The sequence below is a fragment of the Eschrichtius robustus genome, chromosome 9 (assembly GCF_028021215.1).
Source record: "Eschrichtius robustus isolate mEscRob2 chromosome 9, mEscRob2.pri, whole genome shotgun sequence".
In the NCBI taxonomy this organism is placed as follows: domain Eukaryota; kingdom Metazoa; phylum Chordata; class Mammalia; order Artiodactyla; family Eschrichtiidae; genus Eschrichtius; species Eschrichtius robustus.
Genome location: NC_090832.1, coordinates 25,430,004 through 25,453,334, shown reverse-complemented (window position 1 = coordinate 25,453,334; position 23,331 = coordinate 25,430,004). Strand labels below are relative to the sequence as shown.

At 34.8% G+C, this 23,331-nt stretch overlaps 1 protein-coding gene across 9 annotated transcripts in view; it reads right to left on the bottom strand.

Moving 5' to 3' along the window:
- Positions 1 to 23,331, bottom strand: part of REPS1 (RALBP1 associated Eps domain containing 1) — an 80,468-nt gene that overhangs the window by 15,808 nt on the left and 41,329 nt on the right. For 4 of the 9 annotated variants that reach the window (XM_068550987.1, XM_068550988.1, XM_068550990.1 and 1 more), the window contains exons 3-10: positions 22,856 to 23,052; positions 22,570 to 22,723; positions 21,889 to 22,013; positions 21,221 to 21,383; positions 20,879 to 20,942; positions 19,581 to 19,735; positions 8,345 to 8,466; positions 4,785 to 4,865 (exon numbers count right to left, since the gene is read on the bottom strand). In XM_068550987.1, coding sequence (XP_068407088.1) covers positions 4,785 to 4,865; positions 8,345 to 8,466; positions 19,581 to 19,735; positions 20,879 to 20,942; positions 21,221 to 21,383; positions 21,889 to 22,013; positions 22,570 to 22,723; positions 22,856 to 23,052 — 1,061 coding nt within the window. The remainder of the gene's footprint in view (positions 1 to 4,784; positions 4,866 to 8,344; positions 8,467 to 19,580; positions 19,736 to 20,878; positions 20,943 to 21,220; positions 21,384 to 21,888; positions 22,014 to 22,569; positions 22,724 to 22,855; positions 23,053 to 23,331) is intronic. The other 5 variants (XM_068550992.1, XM_068550993.1, XM_068550995.1 and 2 more) reach the window with 2 other exon arrangements.

The following is a 23,331-nucleotide window of genomic DNA, read 5'->3' as shown; positions in this document are numbered from 1 at the left end:
AACCAGAACGGGATCAAGCATCTGGCTTAACAACAGACCAGCTGAAAAACATGCCTACAGGAGTTCAGCCCCTTCTACTAGGAGTCAGCTCATATTCTGTATGTGCTGCTGCTAAAGACTGAACTTGAGATCCTTAAATTTCAAATATCTAGTAATGAGTTTAAGTTTATAATTTAGTGTGAAGGATAATGACCTTTCAATTTAAGTTGGACACTGTTTTGGTGACAGTATTAACACCACACCTCTGCAAGTTCTAGCATACCATCTCCTGTTTGACAGGTCTCCTTGGCTTATTCACATAATCTCTAAATTCAACCCATTTATAACAAATGAATTCTTCACTGCAATTATACAGATAAATCCATTTACAGTGATTTCCTGTCCCTATACCAGTGAGATTCTGGACAGGGTTATGTACTATTTAATAAACCTGAACTAACATTTTCCCTACAACTCTAAAGTTACAGTTATAAAAGATGAACATAATAAGATGGATAAAAGTTTAGATTTCTCACATAAGAATGAGTCATACTCAGGAAATTATTAACAATACACACCCAAGATGCTGTTTGTTATGCTTATGGTTATGAAAAACATGGCTTTAGGAATAACTACTATTTTCTTAACTTACAATTTTAATAGCAGAAATAACTGCTGAGAATCAGAATTTAACATTCTAAGGCAAGATTAAAGGAGAAAGCATAATAGATTCAGGCTTATTCCAAACCCAAAGCAAACTAAGAAAAAACAAGCAAGGAAAACGTATTAGATGCTTTAACTCATTAAAGGAGAAAGCATGATAGATTCATGCTTATTCCAAACCCAAAGCACACTAAGAAAAAACAAGCAAGGAAAACTTATTAGATGCTTTAACTCATAATATTGATCTAATATATATTCTGTGTGTATGTACATAAAGTCATATTTATAAAATCTGTAACAGAAATATTAAGTAGCCTTTTCATATACTTCCAGTACAATAAAGGGAAGTCACAATAATGACCCCCCAAAAAGAAAATCATGAATGTTCTGTTCATTCTCTAAATAATTTGCACATGTTTCTGTACCAGCGAATCAATTTCCTATTGCATACTTCAGTCATATAACTAATTGTTGCTATGAGCCTGCAACAGCTTTAATCCAGTGGATCCTGCTACTAGTAGGACAAGGCAATTCCTGGAAGAGCTTTAACACAGATGACCAGGCCCAGCCTCAGAACTAGTGGATCAGAAGCTCGGTTTGTGACTGCGATGTGCAGCAGAATAAAGAGCTTTGACTTCAAGCATTTCAACACCCAAATGAAGAACCATAAATGCCTATAAGTCTCTGAGTCCTGAGCCACAAGATGCCAAAGTAACACTTTCTCTGCTCTAAAATAGCATCCCCATATTTAAAAATAGAGAAAAAAGTAAAGAGACTTGACTGGCAGGCTCTGCTCACTTTCTTCTAACTATTCAAATCACCCAAAGCCTTTAGGAAACCCATTCCTAAACACCCATGGCCCATCTGTATCATAGATTTAGGTACTTGATTTTATACATCTTAGTACTTTATTGAATATTCTATTGTGCTCAAATATCTACATTTTCTACTTGGCTTAAATCTTATTATCCTGTCTGTCTGAAACCAGCCCTGCCTACTTTCTATTCCTGTGTCACTTAGTTCAGGTGCTCATCACCTCACTCTCTCTTGAGCCCATCAGTCCTTCACATTGTTGCCTGAATGATCTTCCCCAGCTACCTCTTTGGCGCCCCCATCTTATCATGGTACTTCTTGTTAGCTCCCAGTGTCTATGAGATTAAGTTCAGAGCCTTGGTCTAGGATACAAAGATCTTCCCAGTCACGTTTCAACCACATTCTTCAGCCCATCATTCCCCCATACACGTCTACCCTATTCTCTCACTGCACTGAATCGCTCCTGCTCATGATATTCTGTTTGGAACGCCCTTGTCCACTTCTGCCAATTCAGAGTTTCATCCAAAACTCATCATACAAACATACCCTCTTTTGTGAAAACTTTCCCAAACACACTGGGCTGAGTTAGCCCACAGTTCTCTGCCCACAGTTTTGTTCACGGCTACATATGATAATTATCACAGTCAGCTATATTACAACCATCAGTTTATAATGATTAAGCTGTGGTCTACTTAAGACTGGACTTGTTTTTTGACATCTTGGTATTCCTGGAGAATAACACAGGCACCTGGAAGGGGGCTCCACCAAACCAAATGAGTTGGCTGGGCATAATCAGTGATCAAATGAACTCCCTTTTCATACACTGAGTGATTCAAACATTCTACAGCACTCAAAATCAGAGACAACTCATGGCAGAGACCAGTGCGCTGCACTTCTCGTCAGTCTAGAATTTCCTGGTGGAAACAGATTCTACCAGAATAAGCAGTTCAACAAAAGTAATCAAGTTTCTGGAAATGAGATATCAGAAACTCAGTTTCATAACAATTCTGGGAGCCTAATAATTAACCATCTCAGTTTGCATGTGAGGTCACTGCACTGGGTGATGGCTGTCTCTAAGTACTACAGAGCAGTTTGGAGTCCTTCACAGACAAACTTTATTGAGCAATATCTACTTGTCAAAATTTGGCTTTTAAAAATTATTCCATTAAGTATTTCTGACACTGTAAGGTATGTTAAATTCATATCAGAACTGTAGTGTTCTTTTTCTCCTATGTGAGTCTCTTCTAAACTGAATGGACCTTATTTACTTACTTAAAATCCTTATCTATATAAACCTTGCAAAGGATCATTTGGGAATGTGGCCACAGGCTGTGTTCTGTAGACTGGTAATATGTCAGGTAAGAATTAAATGAAGGTTAAGAAACTCAGACTCTCACTGAAAGCAGGGCATTGTACTAATTGAAAGTTTATAGTGAGATTATAGTTTGCCAGCGTAAAAGAAAAAAGATGTTTCTAGGTACCAGATTATGAATATTTAAGACTGCCAAGTTTATCAAATTTAGAGGTCTAAATTCAAGTTTAAAATGTCAATTAACCATTTAAAATTTTCTTTCCTAGAGCCTCCTGCCATACTAGAAATAACAAAAGAAAGTATTGTGCCATATCATTTAAAACACTAGAGCTGGAATTCACAAATTTGGATATTATTTCCAAGAAGTTACAAGAATATCACTGTTATTAACTCAACTATTTCCCTGCATTTCCTGCCAGTCATGAGTCAATTTATTTTGCCTCCGAGTTCTAGATTTTTATATTTAATGTTCTTTTCTGGCCTGACAAAGATCATAATACTATGAATTATTACTGTGGGTTATAAGGGTTAGAGAATAAAAGAGTCTCTACTGCTACATCCTTCCCTGTAAAATACTTTGATTAAGTGCTTTAAATAAAATTAACTTAACTCTGTAAGTAGGAGATAGGAATAATATGGAGAAATGAAACACAGAGCTAAAGTAAAACTTTCTTTTAGCTTATAGCACCTGTCACTTCCCAAGAAACTTTAATTACTGCTGCTAATAAGCAGTAAAAATTGTTAAGTGTTGCCTTTTTATTTCTTTCCCATTTTTCAGAGACTAAAAGCAAAGATTAATGTCCTCAAAGTAGTAAGAAAACAGAAGGCCAAAGGCTCAGACAATCTACATATTAATTGGTCCCTGAATAATGAATAGATTATAAAATAGACACTTAAAACACTTCTATACATTATGTTTGAATTCAATATAACAGCATTCTCTGTATTTCAAATAGATATAAATTCTTTAAAATTATAAAACACACCAAAGAGCCATTAATTTAAAACGCTGAAGATGTACTATTATCTTTAAATGTCACTTCTCCCAAATCCATAATAAATAACAAGACTATTTTAACATTTAATTAATAAATGCTGGCTATCTTTGGTCAGAAACATCTAAAAAGAATGCCTTGTGTCACTTTCTCCAATTCTTTTCACTGAACTCATTTTTAAAAATCCTACCTTTACACTCTTCTTCCCTTCCTACTTACTTCCTCCTTTCTCTTTGAAAGGTACTTATTAGCATGTCCTTCTCTTTATTGGAAAAAATAAAAAATAAAAGAAAAAGCAGGAGTGAACAGTGAGAAGACTGTAACAGCTACAGTATAGAAGTTTTCAAATAACTTGAGGGACAGGTGGGGCTTATATGAAGTTCAATCTATGGGACAGAATTTATTTTTTAAATCAGGATGTGAACTTTGTAGCATTTTCAAAGCAACACAGTGAACCACAGGAAGACAAGACAGAGCCTCCTCTGCACAATGGGAATCTTTGACCAACAACACTATTGTTTTGCTGAACTTGATTCTCTTGTAACAGGACTCAACATACTAATTAAGTCAAAGCTGTACCATCTGGACTGTTAAAATAAAAGATGACACTGCATATTTACATACATAGCACATGTTACATGATGTGTAAGCATACAAATAAAATAGTATTTACTGTCATTACACTGAAATAAGCAGTATATGTTTAAATAAAACATACACTCAATTAGCAAATGAAAACAAGGTCAACTAAATCAATTGTCACAAAATGCTCCTTTAGACACATGTACCGGATTTTAAAAACATAAATTTCTCTCATTAAAATAACTAGAAAATACAAAGAATGGTTAAAAAAAAAAAAAAAAAAGTTCTTTCCACCATTAAACACACAAAAATTGAAAAGCCTGCCACCATTTCCCTCTAAGCACTCCACTGAATCATGCAGATCAGCTAAAAACCATAATGAATGAAAATTTGGGTTAATAAAATTAATTTCAAACAAGCAAGCTAAGTGATTGACTTACAGGATCAGCTGGTGCAATGTTAGAATCAAATTGGGTCAGAGTTTGTGAGCTTGAAGAGCGTTCACTAAATGTCTCCCACTGCTGAACAGACAGAGGAGAGACAAGTCAGCATGATGAGAAAGATGGAGTAAAAGATCACCGGAGAAGATTTAGCAAAGTAATTCAGAGGTTGCACTGCAAGTTGTGTTTTGTAGGCCTGACAAAATTCCGTCAGTTCTATTTTTCCATAAACATTCTACATTATCTATGCTGGGTCATCTTGTAATGTAAAGTGAGCAGCTTCACAATCAAATGTACAGTAACAATTTATTGCAATCTCTATGGGAGGGATTCAAAGCCTTACAGAATTCAACTCAAAACACAATAAAGGAACAGAGTCTAAGTGGTATAAATGGTGACAAAAGAAAAATATAAAGGGGTTTGTCTTGACTAGAGAAAGAATAACTTCAAATCCTTCTTTTAAAATCCAAATGTTAATGCACTGATTTGGTGGTACTAAGGAATTCTGAGTACCAAAGTTTTGGTCAAAACGAAGCAAGTCAGTGCGACTTGCCAGTGCGACCCCTGAAAGATGATTCTATTATGTATGTGCACATATTCTGTACATATGTATAGATATTTAATAAAATATAATTGAGATAAAATGCAAAGAATTCTGGAATTAATATAAGTTTGAGCTTATGTCAATCTGTAGCAAGTCAACCCCTGTAATCAGCATTACGAACAGGACCATGCCAGACCACAAGACAAAACTGCCAATCAGGCGCCCACCTCCAACCCCATGCTAGAAAAATCAGAATGCGGCCACAATGAGAGCAAATCAAGCAACTGAGTATGTGTTATATATAGAAGATGTATTTTGATATGAAATACTACTCTTCTAAAAGAGGTACACAAATATCATACCTCAAATTAGGTGGAGTGATAAGTGATTATTAATTTTAGTAAATTCCATTTGAAGATCTTAGTAATAAACAGTATAGGATTTTATATCAAAATCATATTAAAATTATCATTAAAATTTGATTCTTAAGAATTACCAGTTATACTCTGAAGAAGGAAAAACATCTGCACATATACAATATATACACACAAATGTTTACACACAGACACACCTACTCCATTAACCAAAATCCTCTTTTTATATAATTCAGTATAGAAAAGTATACATTTTTATGCTTCAAAGTTCGACTTACTATTTAAAATAGTAATATTCAATTTGAGAAGACATGTAGAAACTAAATGTTAGCAAATGAACACATTTATAAAAATTATCTACAAAAATGGCTAATGCAATCATTCAACAGTTTTCCCTAAAGATCAGTTTAAAATCATAAAGTTAAGATAAACTAAGAAATACCGATGCATTCAGCGTGTTTCCTGAATAAAGAAAATCCACAGTGATTCACTTTTATCATGGGACATCACTTCAGAGAAGTGACTTACCAATATTTGTTAATATAATTAGTTTCTGCAATAATTATTGTTGCATAGGTACAGAAGGAATTTTTAAAATCCTAATTACCTAACTATGGAGAAAAGTTTAGATGCAGAATATATTTTCCAAAAAGAAGACATTTGTCTACCTATTTGGTGGCATGAGATTTTACAAGACTGTATGTAAGCTACCTGGAGAGCAGAGAAACACTCTTGTCTTTGTAACCTGAGTATAATGGTTAAGGGCACAGGCTCTGGAGCCAGACTACTGGAATCCTAGTTATGCTGCACACCCTCAGGCAAGTTATCTAACCTCTCTGTGTTCCAGTTGTACCATCTGTAACGTGAGATTAATAATGCCTATGTCACAGGATTGTTATAAGGATGTAAAGAGTTAATATATGTAAAGAGCTTTTTGAACAGAACGGGCACATCAAAAGTGCTCAATAAATGTTATGGATTATTATTAGTGTTATCCCCTACAGTGCCTCATCCATATTTGCAGGTGCTGAATAAATATTTGTTGAAAGAATATTAGTGCTTTGAGGTAGAAAATTAAAATATAATTTCCATATCCTAAGTAAATTTTTAAAAATAAATAATTAAAATGTGTCAAAAATCAATGTTAGTTTTAGTAACATTTTGATTTTCCACACATAGTAAAAAAAACAATTATGACATTCATGTCCTTATTAGCAAACACCACAAAATGAAACTTGCTAAGAATATTTAAGAAGGGAAAATGCAACTGCTTAAATCAGATTTGAAAGGGACTTCCATTGCTAGTCTTTAATGATCACATGTGATTTTTATTTAGAATGAAGATGGGCTTTTGAACTGACATGTTTTAGAAAGAGTTGCTTTTATTTATGAACGGATATCAGTAAAAATACTCTTTTAATCTGATACTGCTTTTTTAAAAAAATGACAGAAATGAATAAAGGCAGCAAAAACAGTGGTTTCAAGAACACTGACCCTATTCTCCATAAAGCCTCTCTACTAGTAAATTCTTTCAAGGCTTAAATCTTCCCTCCAGAAAAACACTTATATAAATGGTTTTATATCTGACAGCATGACGGATGTATATTATAATGTCTCAGAAGCAGGTATCTGTGAGTACGCCATAAAGCAGCAGCAAGTACTTTAAACCTGCCAATTGCTTCTCTTGTTTTTCAGTTGTCCAAAATTAACTAGTGTCTCTTAAACCCAGTATTTTTCTGGCTTTAAAAGACACAGAAAGCACAGAAGCTTCAAGCACTATCTAAAAGTGACACGAAAAACTGTAAGGAAAAAAAATATAACTTGTTCACAAAGAAAAGTGCTCTAACAGGCTGAGCAGTGGTTTTCAATTGAAGTTCTACAGAGCATGAAGGTTTAACAGAGGGGCCTCAGAGGGCGCTTTGTGGAGGCAGGGCCTCAGGTCCTCGTCCCTTATTCTAATCTTAGTGGCCCTACTTTTATTGTTTTGTATAATGGAGTTCCAAAGTAATGGGGGGGTGGGTTCTCAAATTCTGTTTTCCACGGCTGGCTTGGTCTTATATGACATGGTCTTTAACCACTGCATTTAATAGGGTTAAATCATTCCATTTTGTATTAAATAAAATAAATGACTATGAATAGCTTGGAATGTAGAAAATACTTTTTTCACGTGGAAAGCTGGTTTAGTGGCTTCTCATATCACTTCCAATGCTAAGATTCCAAATCTATTATCCCAGGCCTTGCTTACAGGAATGAGAAGGCAGTGTGACACAGCAGGTGTGCTAGCTGACTGAACGTCCAAAGGACTTGTGTTCAAATCTCAGCCCTTGTCCCTTACTGGCTGTAAGATATCTTGTCCAAGACATTTACCCTTTTGACTGTTAAGTTCATGCATCTGCCCCATCTAACTCACAGGGATTTAGTAGGAATGAAATGGTGGAAACTAAATGATAGTATATACATATGAAAAAGTACTTTGAAAACCTCAGAGTCATATAATTACAAATATCTATCACAGTCACATTTGATATGGTCCCTCAACTATGCATGCATGCTGAAAGAGCTATATGCTGAAATTACCCTGCTTGGAACTTCTTACCTTAAAAAAGTGAATGTTAGTGAGAGAAAAGGGAAGCTTTGCTAACCTCACTGCTCTGATTCAGCTCGGGCCAAGTCTGGTTTAGTGACGGCATTGATGGAGACTTGCTTGGAGGTGCTTCTGCAGGAGAGCCTGAATAACCTACCTCACCTGGCTGATCCCCAACGTCTGCAATTTAAAAAAGAGAAATTCTCTATAAACAATATATTTTAGTTTAGGAATATTTACTCATAAAAACCTAACAGAAGGTTTTCACAAGTAGCAATTTATAATCTGGATTTCCTTTTCTCACGTTCCCAAAACAAACATCTTAACAATCAGACAATCAGGCAATACTTATTCCTGCAACTTACTGTCTACCTGAAACCAGAGTTTTCCATGAAAATAAAATCTAGTTAGAAATAAGTAGAAAAAAGAGTGTTGTACATAGCAATGCAATAGGGCACATACTTTGAATCTTTTTCTAGTAGGGATGGATTTGTACCAGTTCCCAAAGTGTATTCCATGGAATATTAATCAGTAAGGTATTTTTAAAAATTAGGTTTTCTATTCATATAAATCTGGGGATACTATAATTCCCTGTTGGAGTGTCCCCACGCACATTTGTATATCAAAGACTTGTCATGTTTAAATCAGTTTTTCCCAAATATAAACCTTTTTTTATCAGATAAAAATCCCTCAATATTCCCTTGGCATATACTTTGGGAACTGCTGATTTACACTAATTCTCTCGAATTTTCTCTACAAGTCTTCCTTGTTACCAAGAAGCAGCATATATTTTCAAGACAGACAGCAAAAGGAGAGAAAGAGCCCAGGCATGAGCAAAAAGCAAAGTCAATGAGCCCACACGAAACAAACTTTTATCATTAGGTTCACTAGCATTTACAGACTTAACTGAGAGAGCTACAAATCCACGACAGGATTTCAAAGTGGTTTTTAAAGTATTATGTGATATCATGTTCTACTTTTAATTAGTTAAGGCCTCTCTAAGCTCTCAAATTGTAATTTAAAAACAGAAGGAATTTCAATGGTAACTAAATTCTCATTCCAATCTTCCCAAATTTTACATGGCTTTGAATATAATCCCAGTCTGAAAATCACATTGATTGCCAAATTAATGGGGAGTACCTAATCTGTTTAGAACCTGTATCAAAAATATGGCTCTAATATCTGTCACTATCTCATTGTTTGACCATGGGCAAGTTGAATAAAATAAATAGCACCCGAGTTTCTCCATCAGAAAGAAAGACATTTGCCATTAAATGTTAGTACTATACTTCAGATTCCTATATAGACAGCCATATAATAACTTAGCAATGTATAGGTTTTAACCTTCCAATCTATTCATAAGTAAATCCTTCACATTTTAGTGCCTAACACAGGACCTACCACATATTAGGCACTCAAATATTTATTGAATGAGTTACTTTTGTGTGTTCTTCTTCATTTAAATTCATTCTCCTTTACCATTATTTTCCTAGAACCAAAATTAACTACTGATACTTTGAAGAAGCCTCAAAATTTTTCTTCACCTATTCTGTTACATGACTATCTCAAAATACCTCCCTTTTACTCACCCTGACATTATTTCTTTATAGTCATATCACACTGCAAGTTCTAATTTGTAGTCCAGCATCATATTTTGATACATTTTTGTTTTCTAAAATCAAGCATTGTTGCTATTTCTTTCTTAATTCTACCTCTTTCTCAGTAAAAGTGCCAAAGTGATATAGAACAAATAAGAGGCAGAAATGCTTTATATAACGTTCTATGAAGACCTCTTAACTCAAAGCTCTTAGAGAAAACTAACGAAAAAATTATTTATAATAAATAGTAGCAGCAAATTCCTCATGGAATTAGCTTGTGGTTTTCAGTGTGAACAAAAATCATGGACTTTTTTTCCTATGGTAACAAAGGGAGATGAATTAGCCTAAGTTATTAAAGATGGTGGCGGAGCAGAGTCGCTCCCGGATGGACTCGCCGGTCTCGGCCTCTATGTTCGCCCCCGAGCCCAGCTCTCCGGGGGCGGCCTAGGCCGCGGCGGCTGCCACCCGGCTCCACAGTGGCTTCAATTCGGACTGCAGCTAGGACAGCAAGGCGCTCGACGGCAAACTGGAGCTGGACCTCACCAGCAAGATGGTTCCAGTGAGCCCTACATCAGAGCAGTATGACAGCCTACTTCGGCAAATGTGGGAGAGGATGGACGAGGGATGTGGGGAGACCACATATGTCATTGGGCAGATATCAGGAGACACAGGTTTGAGCCCTGGTCCGGGAAGATCCCACATGCCACGGAGCAGCTAAGCCAGTGCGCCACAACTACTGAGCCTGCACTCTAGAGCCCGCGAGCCACAGCTACTGAGCCCACGTGCCACAACTACTGAAGTCCACGTGCCTAGAGCCTGTGCTCCGCAACAAGAGAAGCCACCGCAATGAGAAGCCCGTGCACCGCAACAAAGAGTAGCCCCTGCTCGCCACAACTAGAGAAAAGCCTGTGTGCAACAACGAAGACCCAACGCAGCCAAAAATAAATACAAAGTAAATAAATTTATTAAATTAAAACAAAACAAAAAAAAACCAACAGGAAAGGGAGTTAAAGAAAGGATAATAGCTATAGATTTGATAGTTTACCGGAAGTGAAACTCTGTCAGAAGGATGGTGAATGAAGAAGCGTCTTTAAAAGATCTCCCAAAGCAGATATTAAAGAAAAGAAAAATAGAATAAAAATAGTATTAACTATAGGATGATTAATTTTCAAAAGAACCTATTTAAAAGTCATACTGCATTATTATTTAAGTTTCAAATGTCACCTTAAGGCAAACTGGGGCCCTGATTTGACTTGTCTAGACCTCTGTTCTCCTGTTAGTCTTCTACTGACAAATTTAGGGCCAGAGTGTACACCATCCCCACTGCAGGGAAGTTCAGATTTGGGATGGATTCTGGGTACCTCTTTGATTCACTAGTACCAGGCTGCAGTGGGTCCAGCCCCTTGAGGCTAAGAACTGAAGTGTTATTCACCCAAATAATTATACTTCATAGTCATTCCAATACAGTTATTTTCCTACAGTAGCAATTCTTAAACTGCGAACCATGGACTCCTGGGAGTCCCCATGACACTGTTAGGGGGGTCTAAAACGTCAAAATTATTTTGTAATAGTAATAATGCTTTTTCTCTGTGTTGGCACATGCACTGATGGTGCAAAAGCAATGGTGGGTAAAACTGCTAGCTTCTTAGCAAGAATCAAGGCAGTGGCACCTAAATATACAGTGATTACTGCTACAATATAGCAGTCATTGTATTCTTTACCACCACGCATTCCAGTTAAAATACGTAAAAATAAATAAATCAATAAATATGCATGACAATTTCACTGAAGGATGTTCACAATTAAGCAGTAAAAATTATTAATTTTATTAAATCTCACCCCTGGAAACACATTTTTAAAATATTCTGTGGCAAAATGGGAAACAGATATGAAGCACTTCTCCATATTAAAGTGCAACGGTTGTCTCAGTGTGATTCAGATGTCAGCTGAACAGGCCACTTTTTTCATGGAACGCTATTATTCTTGAAAGAACAGGTGATAAACTGTAATTATTCAGACATGGCTATTAGGCAGGGATTTTCTCAAAAATGGATTAAGTGACCCTGTCCCTTCAAGGAAAATAACAATTTTCAGTATTTGCTCCTAATGACAAAGTTTGAGCTTTTAAGTGAAGATTAGAATTTTGGAAAATGTATATCCATGTCTATAAGCTCAAGAGCTTCCCAGTACTTCCTTGATAAGATCGGTTGTGATATTAACAAAAACACTTTTTGATATTTTATAATAAAATGTCCCAACATTTGAAAGAGCTGTACAACTCAATGAACTGATATTTTACAAATAATCAGTGCATTATGTTACAAAGCCGTGCATGGGTAAAAGATTCATTCAAAGTGCAAGACAGATCTATGTAACAGTACAAACAATTCATTAATATGGTTTCAGCTTTTACACTGCAATTAACCTTTAAGAAATTACCATTTGTTGAGTTTTGGTGCAGTACCAAAGAATATCCAAAATTATCTGAAAATAGTCCTCCCTTTTACTACGTGAGGCCAAATTTTCTTCACGTACTAAGGACTGGCAACCTTTTTCTGCAAAGGGCTAGCCAGTAAATATTTTAGGCTTTGCAGGCTATAAGGTCTCTGTTGCAACCACTCAACTGTGCTGCTGTCAAAAGCAGCTATAGGTAATTCACAAAGGAATGGGCTTGGCTGTGTTCCAATAAATTTTTATTTATGGATGCTGAAATTCAAATTTCATATATTTTCATGTGTGATAAATATTAATTCTTTTTTGAAAACAAAAACCACTCTTTGCTCGCAGGTTATACAAAAGCAGTCAGCAGACTGGACCTGGCCTCGGGGCTTGGTGTGCCAACCCCTGACACGCCTCAAACAGAGTAACAGACCCATCAGACTGAATGCAGAGTGCAGCCAGCTGGGATTCTAAGCTGTCTTCTATTCAACCCAATATGAACGAGATTAGCAAAAGTGTACAACAATGCCACCTTTCTCACAATTTTTTTATTTTGGAGAATATGGTTATTTTCCTAAAAATACCTATGCTGATATGTAAGGGGTTCATTCTTGATATTTTAAAATAAAGCAGTAAGTATTTTTAAAAAATGTATCAGTTTTAATTTCTAATAGGGTTACTATTGACAGATCTAATCTACAAAAAGAAAGTCTTTTTTGGGGTTCACAAAAATTTTTAAGAATGTAAAGGGGTCCCTAAGATGAGAAAGTTTGAAAAAAATCACTGTCCTAGAAAATTCAAAAATTATCTCTGGAATAAATTAGCAAAATTACACATTGCTTCTTTCCTAACTTCCTATATAGAACGACAAATGGCAGTAGAAAAAGAGCAAATTACCTATGTTCTAGAAACTAACAGTCATGAGTCTGGGAAGAGGCATTAGGTCTGTAAATAAACTACACTTCCTTCAACTTGGCTCCTTATAAATACTCCAACAAAGAGCTTCATAGCCGCCCACAAAAGTTAGTCTTTAAGACTGTATCCTTACGGAGGCAGGGGTGTAGTTTTACTCTTACCTGATGCAGTGTTCCAACCTAGCCTCCTGCTGGAACACTGTGTCAACCCTGCCTCCCTCCTGAGGGTTCTGCTCTGCCCCTGACATCATCAGAGCATCAGGGCTGAAAAAGAAGAGCATGAGCCTAAATCATTTGTTAAAGTCAACCCCGAAAGGGCTTTTATGCAAAAAGTATTTCCATGTATAAAAGTGTGCCTGGAAGGCACAACCCAGTGTGATCATACTGATGTACTGTCAATCTACATTTAAAAGTTAATAATGATAATATGAAAAGTGCAAACCTTATTTTCAGGATCGCACTAGAAAATAAAAACACTGTCAGTAGTTTTTATCCTCCTAGGCTCCATAGACCCTAAAAAGTTCCCAGATTCAGTTCAGTTCAGTGTACCTGCTGAACAACCTCTTTAAGAGAAAGAAACTCTTTCAGTTTCATTATAGGTTTATAATCTACCCACCCCAAATTTCTCTTATTTTCCTAGTATTATACTCAATATACTAAAAAATTGTTTCAAAAATGACTGCCAGCTATTATCAATCTAATAGAAATATATACACTCCCTAAAGTCTTATGGTTTAAAACTTATTTTCTTTTCAAGTAGCAAAACAAATCTAGGAAGAATTCTTCAATCATGTAGGTTCAAGGTTCTAATTTCATTTATCAGCTTCATCTAAGCAAAAAGTAAATATATCTTTTATTTATTTGAGAAGTGAATATTATTTGTACAAGAAAAAAACATTTAAATTTAAAAAAACAGGTGTGGATAAATTTTAAGTTTAAAAAAAACCCCTATAAATAGTACCTTTTTCATTCACACTTAAAAGACAGGGATAAGCAATGCATATGCAGAAAGAAATTAAAGACTTAATTTAAGATATGCTTTGTTTGCCTTGAATGATATTACATGGATCGAAAAACTAAGTTGCATTTCCAAAATTAATTCCACTTCTCCCCAATACTCCACAAAATGGGAACTTACTCAGTAAACAGATCTTAAGGACTATGTAGTAGTCCATTAGTTTTGAATTAAAACCAAAGATTTTTAAAAAATGAATGTAAAAACATGTCCAACAAGATTTGAAAACAATAAAACATTTACCCCAAATACTAATTAAATTGCATCTGTTGTCTTTTTTTTTTTTTTTTTTTTGCAGTACTGATCAACATTTTATAGCAAATACTATTTGGCTCAGCTATTATACTTCAAAGACTATTACCCACAGATATACAGGAGGTTTCCATTATCTAAGTATAGCTAAAAATGGAAAAAGCCCACTTAAAGTTAATCCACTTAAAATAAGGATTAAAATTTCATAAAGAGAAAAAACAACTAAACTGGGGCGTTTTCTTCAAGACTTACACAGAAAATGAGTATAAAGAACAAACCATAAAAGATGTTAAAGATTTTGGGTGAAATTTGGTGGCAAAATTAATAAAAGCATGAATTCCGTCAGTGAACATTTACTGAGGGCCTATAAGTAAATATAGTAAACAAAGATACAGTATTGAGCAAGAAGACAAGGCTCCCATTTATTTCCATGGAGTTCTCGTCCTAACAGAGCAAGACGGACATCCTTCACTTCATTTTGACTTTCACAACACAATCTTAAAGAAAAAAGCTCATTTCTGCAAAAAATAATTAAGGGTATCGTTAAATATTCCCAGGGACTCTTACTAAATCCACTGATATTTAAACCATAATCTTTTAAAAGCCCCTATTGTGTCATTCTTGCAGAGATTTTCTCCTTCAAGTATTAGCTAGCCTTGTTTGTCACTGTTTTTGCCAGGAATTTGAGGAGTTTAATTATTTTGTCCAGTTTCACTAAATGGTGCACCTTTGCCAGTATTTACAATTGTACTGATTCATCACCTCCAATACCCCACTATCTGAAAAGAAATGACACAAGTGTTAAGAATGTATACATATATGGGGTGGGGGGCTTGAGAATTAATTCCTTAGGTTAGTTAATGATGAAAAGGTAAAGTTAATGATGAATATTAGTGCCTATTTTCATTTTCCTCTGCAACTAAAGGCACTTGGAGAGTAAATTTTCCAAAACAAAGATTCGAGGTTCTCTGTACAAAGCAAAAATATATGTATCTTTTTTTTGCAACACCATTTTAAAAGTAAAGCCAGGAAACTACCCGAAAATTCCATCAATAACAAACGGGTTGAATTAAGGAACATTCACTAATTATGATAAAGAATGTGACAGCTCTATATGTAACAAAGTGCAGAGATGTACAACATTATTAGAAAAAAATCAAGGATGTACAGTGTGAATGCACTTGTGTAAAAACAGATAGCTGCATGTGTTACTTCTGCAGGCTTTTATGTTAAAATTTTCTGGGTGAACACAAGAGAAACTCTTAACGTTGATTAACTCACATCAAGCTAGTCTCAAGTATGTATTTTTGGCAAATGACTCATAAATAAAAAGTCTGGCTTTTAAAAATATTCATGTTAAAAGTACCACTAGGAAAAAAAAGAAAGTACCACTAGGAGCTTGGGGACCTATGCTATGCACCATATCAACAACAATGAAACACATGCTCAAGTTTACTGTACAAAGCAGCGATTATGGAGGAGGACACAGAATAGTGAACAAATTCCTTTACCTCTCGGAGCATCTCAAGCAGATACTACTGAGGTGCTCATGTGAGCAGTGTGGTGTGAAGACAGGAAACAGTTTTAAACAACAAGTGGCTCAGCCAACTTAGTCATTTCAAAAATGTGAACACCTACTTATGTGTACTCAATTTGCACCCTGCTAGGTGCTTAAACATGATGAACAAGACCAATCTGGTTACTATCTGCCCAGGAACCTCTAATCTAGTTTAAGAGAGATTGACCAAATAATCGCAAAAAATATACGTAAAATTGCAACTGTGCTACAAAGATGATTCTTTGGAAATTGAGTGTAAGAGGTGGAAAAAAAAAAAGAGGTGGAAATTGAGTTTAAAATGTATAATAACTCAACGTGTTTTTTTTTTTTTTTCTTTAAGATACAATTGTGGTAGGATAGCAGGTCACCTTAATCTTTTTTTTTTTTTTTTAATAGAAGATAACCATTCCAAGAGGGGGGAGGGATAAATTGGGAGACTGGGATTGACATATACACACTACTATATATAAAATAGATAACTAATAAGTACCTACTGAATAGCACAGGGAACTCCACTCAATACTCTGTAATGACCTACATGGGAAAAGAATCTAAAAAAAGAGTGGATATATGTATATGTATAACTGATTCATTTTGCTGTACACCTGAAACTAACACGACATTGTAAGTCAACTATACTCCAATAAAAATTTTAAAAATTTAGAAAAAAAGAAGATAGCTATTCCTAGAAGATTACCATTCTTTCTTGAATTCAGCTTCAGAAAGCTTCCACAGATGAATTCTTGTATGTTTTCTTTTATAAGACAACGAAAGTCAAGTTTCCCTTTTTATTTACTCCAGCTGTCAAATTCAGTGATGCTCAATGTTAAATATTTTAATTCAGGTCTACACAAGTACTTCTACCTCTGGTCCTTCGTTGTTCTGTTTTATCTGGTATATTTAACCCTATAAATCTGTTCAAATGACTTTGGAAAAAATACATATATATCCCACCTATGTTTGCATGCCTACAGAAAGCTTAGCTTGTTACTTCAAGCAACTGTAACCCAAGTCATCATTATTCATCATCTGTTTTTCTGTAAGAGTTATTTAAATTGTAAATATAGAATACTTGTGGAGCTAATATTTTAATATGTCCCAACATCATAAACTTAAAACAAACGACTGTATTTCCAAAGACAGAAATGTTAAGGAAAAAACCCTACTTTAAAAATGGCACACATTTAGCATAATTTACTCAATAATTATTTACTGAGCTACTTAGTCCATGCCTGCAAAGTGCTAGGTCCTGAGGATACTACAATGAATATGATACATTTCCTGTTTTTTTAAGGCGCTCAGAGTGTAGTGGTAGAAAGAGGAAAAAAAAGAACAGGATTCAGCATAATGTGTGCCATAATGAACAGCACATAGAATATGCTGTGTGAGATCAGAGAAGATAGAAACCAACTTTGCCTGCACGGCACGAAGTCTCCACAGAAGGAATATTTATGATAAGTTCTCAGGTCAGCCAAAAGAAAGTGTTTGGGTATGCCTCCTTTAACTGGGAACTTCTAAAAACACAGCTATTTTAAAATGGTTTTTAAGGATACTGATTGAATCACAGTGTCACATGACAATTTCTACATTCAAAGGACTTTGTGTCATGAATCTCAGGCTTATGATAGGTAGGAGAAAAAAGATTAAATGGTTCTTCCCACCTCAAAATAGAACTCCAAATTGATCATTTATAAGTAGGCAAAGCAGATTTTAATCTAATATTGTGTGGTCAAAATGTTTACAATAAATTTGATTGGAAAACCATACAATATTATGTTAGAATTGGAAAAAAACTGAGTCTTTGACACCTTTAAAATTATAGTTAGAGCAATAGTGTATAGATACATGCAGGCAAAAAACCAGAGTGTCTCTTTGCTAAACAAATCTAACAGGTGTAAAAAGACAAATGCCCAGGAAAGAACTTCTTGCATCATCAGCCTTAAAATTCCGTCAGTAGATCAACACGACAAAGAACCAGACTTTACTTAAATTAAAGAAAGAAAAAAAAGACTCTACTGACTACATGCAAAAGCCAGATTCACCTATCTGAATCCAATAGATAACAAGATCAGACAAGTCTCTAGAAAATGACATATAATAAGCTTGACTTATTTCTTGTATTAGTATGCTATCAGTTTTTAAAAACTTAAAGTCATAGAAAAACTCTACATACGAGCCCAATTTATAAATCAATGATGCAGCAAGTCTGTAGCTATCAAAATTGCTTCCCTTTTGGCTACTAGCAAAAAGCTAAATAAAGAAGTGATTTTTGTTTATTTCCTAATTAGGTAAACCAAAGAACTCTGAAGCAAAATTATCTGACAAAAACACTTAGCTTTCAGCTCAAGTTAGAGGGTAACTGACGCCAAATAACTACCTGAAATGATCAGGCAAATCCTAGGATTCTCACAGGATAATGTTTCTAAAAAACTGAAATCAACAGTAAATTATTTAATCAACCTATTGGTTGATAAAAGGTCAGGATACAATTCAGGTCTTAAGATATGAATGGCATCAAATCCACATTTCAGGTGGAGAAACAGAAGGAAAAAATAAGAGTAAATGGTTAGAACTTGCCCAAGGAAGGTCACAGAGTAATTAGCAAAACTAGAAGCACACTCAGACTCTTAACTCCAAGGAGACTGTTCTCTTCCTGACAGTAATGACATGTACATGGTTCTTTCCGTATAATTTAGACAGTGAAGTCAGATGACTTGCATTTCTGAGTTAAACAGACGTTGCCCTTTTAAGAGCCAAATTCCATTCTATCTTCTCTTTTTAAAAGCATAAAATTCCTTCCAACATAAAATACAAGAGAATTTAGATAGCAAAATTGAAAACAATAATTTAGTTTTAATTAGGCGCATTAAGAATTTAGCATTAATTTCCTCTTATTCATTCAGAATGTGAGAAAAACATATTCATTTTTTACCCCTTGTAGTCTTATTTCCTTTTAAAGAAAGCTACCAGTAAATATGAGCACTTATAAAAGCATTCTTGTAAACATTAAAAAAAAAAGCACTATCTACAATCAAATACAAATTTCCCAGATTTCTTTAGAGTCTGAAGAAAAGAGGTGGGCTTTTTAAAGGAAAATGCTTGCGGACTGCAGAGGTCTAAGGATAAACCAGGCATTACCTTCAACAAATCAAGATGCATTAAATGAAAAAATGTTGATAATGAAGACAGGCTACTTTACCCACTTCAATTTATAATGCAATTAAAGGCAGCAAAGTAACAAGACACTATGAAATGCTCTTCAGATCTCTGCAAGTCACTAGTGTAAGGTGAAATAGTGGCATGTATTCTTTATCTCTTTATTTAAAGTTTACTAAATAAGCCAAGCCATTAATCCAGGTTCAGCCTGTACATCCTATTCTGAGGGCAAATCTACGTGCTTCTGATGAAATGTTTATGCTCTTAAACTAAGTTTTAACGTCCATCTTTATTTTGCTTTAAGAATCAAGTGTTATGTTTATTAAGGCATGCAATCAGGTCTCTTCAGCTCCCAATCTTACCTGCTGAATCTTCCAAATCAATCAGTTTGGGCATTAAGCTTTCAGGGAGTTTTTCCGGTAAGTCGTAGCCATTCTTCCTAGCAACTACCAGATGAAAAGCAGCACAAAACTCATCCAGTGTCAAGGCTCCATCTTTATCAAAGTCTGAGAGTTCCCTAGAAGAAAAACTTATTATTAATATAATCATATTCTGCTTTGACTCCCTTTAGGTCTCAAAAAGAACAGAAATCCTTTCCCAGAAAATAGCAATCTATAATTTTTAAAATTCCATAGATGGAAAGATATGTAATAAAACATATAGCAAACTGTTAACTGTAGGCAGCGGGCAGATGGGTGATCAAGGAACAATTCTTTAAACTTTTCTGTATGCCTTAAATTCTCATAATAAAATGCTGAAAAAACAGTCCCAATAAATAAAGTCACCAAAAAATGACCCTTAAACCATATGCATTTTTAGTAACAGGATTTAGTTAAAGCTAGGCTTAGTTAGTAAGTCACTGAAATTTTAAAAAACTGTTTTTATTGTTATCAAACTTCTACATGTATGCACTTTAAAGCATCCAATAGAATTACAAGGCTTGATACAAAGAAAGAGCAGCCCCACCCTGATGTCGATTTTCTGGCTGCAGATGCAACCATTTTTTATTCATTACCTTAAACTACATAAATAGCATGCATATATCGCTAGTTCTTGATTTTTCGGTTTTAGGCATTATCTACCTACTTCCTACCATAGCATCCTATGCTTCTAAAAACCTTAATAACAAAATAATTTAGAATGTAAAGAAATTCATTGATATACAGTAGAAATAACATTTGTTTATCCAATAATTGTTTTTAAAAAACAATTTGTGATTGTAATTTGTGTTTTAATGGCTAATTTCAACTACACAGCAGCTATCCTGAGTCTCAGTCTATATTTAAATGGCAGCTAAGCATGTCCTTAAGATCATGCCTTGGTATAGGACTTACTAAACTTGTTAAAAAACAAATGTGATAAACATAACCACGTATGAGCAAACTAGCTTTTATTCCACACATTATGCTTTCAACAAGAAACAGGTGATACAGCTTAAAGAATTTTATAGCACATTTTGAAGAACTACTACAGTGTTATCACTTATTTCTTTTCTAAAGAGTGAGAGAGAAGCTGGCTATTATAAGGCAATACTGAGTTCTTTGAGAATATTCTTGAAAACGTTACTCTAATAGTTTATTTTTTAAAGTTCAAAAATCTACCTGCTATAAACTCCTCTGAAACAACCCACAATACCCAACTAATGATATACCACACTTACCAAATATGAGAAAGTTCAAGAATAGGAAGTTTTGATTTTGTAAAAAACTCTTTAGCTGCAGATCCTGAAATATTAAAACAGTGTTGTTTAATGTTATTCTGAACTTACAGCTCCAAGGATAAAATGTGAGGTAAGAGTCTTAAGACTTTTGTCACTGAGAAAAAGGTAACCTTAACACGTGTACATGTCATGTTTTTGGTTTCCAGCGATTATAAAGTTTTTAGGCAATTTGAGAATTAATTTATCCTTTATAATCTCTGACCAATAAAACCATGTTTTTGAGATTATGAAATTGAGATTGTCCTATCCCATCTTGAAGAACTTCTGTTTTTAACAACTCACCTGGAATAAATCCGTTTAGATCAGGCTGAATGGTTTTAAATTGATTTACATAATACTGTCTTTGTTCATCTGTTATTTTCCAGGGATCGTCATAACTACTGGATTGCCTACGAATTTCATTGGCAGTTGTAGCTGATGCTACAGTTCGTACTGTTGTCTGGTCCTGTAATGAAACATTTTTTCCTCAGTACAGTATCTATCTATATGATTACGTGGACCAAGATTGCTAGGTTACTTATCTTTGAAAGTAAAACTTACTTTTTGTGGATGTTTAAAAAATAAGAAGTCTTCACAAACTCATCAGCAAACCACATATTTGTTATATAGGTTATTAAACGTTTTTGCACAGTGATTATATAAATGTGTAGAACGACAGCAATATGTAAGCAACAGAAAGTTATGTAAAATGTGCTAAGAAAGCCAAGCAAATATATTCCTAGATGCAGAAACCTTTCAAAACTTCACTATGGAATTAGCAAGAAAATCAGCCAAAACTTTCAGTGAAACATTCCAATGAAAACAGACTTGAAGAAAACGCAGAGTTCTGTTTTTGTGTAAAAGAGTGAACTTGCATTTATAAAATTTGCAACAGCAAAATAGGAAAACAATGACTGCAGCAATACTCTGAATGAAGCAAATAAAAATGCAATACCAATAAAATGTCACACCTGGACAGAAGCAGGATGCATGGTTAAAAGAGTACTGGTTGGTGGAGTATCTGCAAAACTGACCCAATTTTCTTGAGGTGGAGGTGGAGAATGCCCTGACCATACTGCATCACCAGCAGAAGAACCTAAAAGCAGAATGGGTAAACATGCTGACTCATTTTTGGAGAAAAAAAATAGTTACCAGGTTTTTAATGATAACAAATCACCACACACATATAAAAGTTTTCTTTTTAATGCTAACTTTGAAGAAATGTTAACAATTTCCAAAACGGAATCTTTTCTGTCAATTTAAAATTATACCTCGTTTGGTACAACCAATTTATTGCTGTAATAAGCAGTATAGCAGCAGAATCATTTTTACAACAAAGTGTACTTCCCTTCACTAATATAATCTATACCTGGGAATACATCCCTAGGAATATTTATTTTTTCATTTTACCCTTCAGAGAATCTGATACCGATAAACTTTTGTCTAAGCATCATAGATATAAATAAATGCAATTACCACTCTTCAAAGTGATATATCTACTTAGAAACTTTCACAGTTGGCTTTTGCTTCTCTTTAAGGCACTTAACGTATAATTAAAAATTGACTTGGAGGCAACTCTTAAAGGAACACTATCAAGTTTTCTTCAATTTACAACCCTTAATAAATGTTACTTTTAAAAAATTTCTAAATACCTGATTGTGCTTCACCAAAGGGAGACCAAAATGGCCCAGGTCCTGCAAGAGGCCTCTCACTGTTTCCTCCACTGGGATGGCGGCTGTGCTTCCTCCATGTGTGTGGAGAAGTTGGTGGAGACTGCTGTGGCGAAACTACTGGGGATACAGGTTCCTAGAAAGAACATCATTACTTTAAAATTTAAATTTTAAGGTAACATTTTCATTACTAAGGTACTCAATAAATGTTTCAGTGTATGCATTCGCACAGGACATCAACTGATAGCATTTACACGCACGTGCTTACCTGCTGATCTGCAGATGTACGAGGCTGGACAGTATCATGGCTTGTGGATCCCTTTTTCACTTGCCCCCTGCCCGGTGGTGGGGGAATTACACCAGAATAAGACCCTTGATTTTCAGAATCTGAAGAATATGAGGCTGCATGACGAGATTCCTGTTCATTCTTTGAAGCAACAAATCTTGGCAGAGGAAGGTCCTTTACTGTTAACCACAAAAATAATTATTACTTCAAAATAAAAAAGGGTATACACATGAAAAACTGAAATAAGAGATGAATTTGACATTAGAAAGAATTTTTGCAAAAACTGATACAGAAACAACAGACACTAAATGTTTATCTCTACAAAATTCAGATCATCTCCCTTAGATTGTTTAGGGAAACTCTAACCTAGAAAGAAGTAGTAACACCAAACTGTCCTTAAGGAGTTAAGCTGTATTAAATGTTCATTGCATGTCTGGCCCTATGCTTGTACTTTGTAT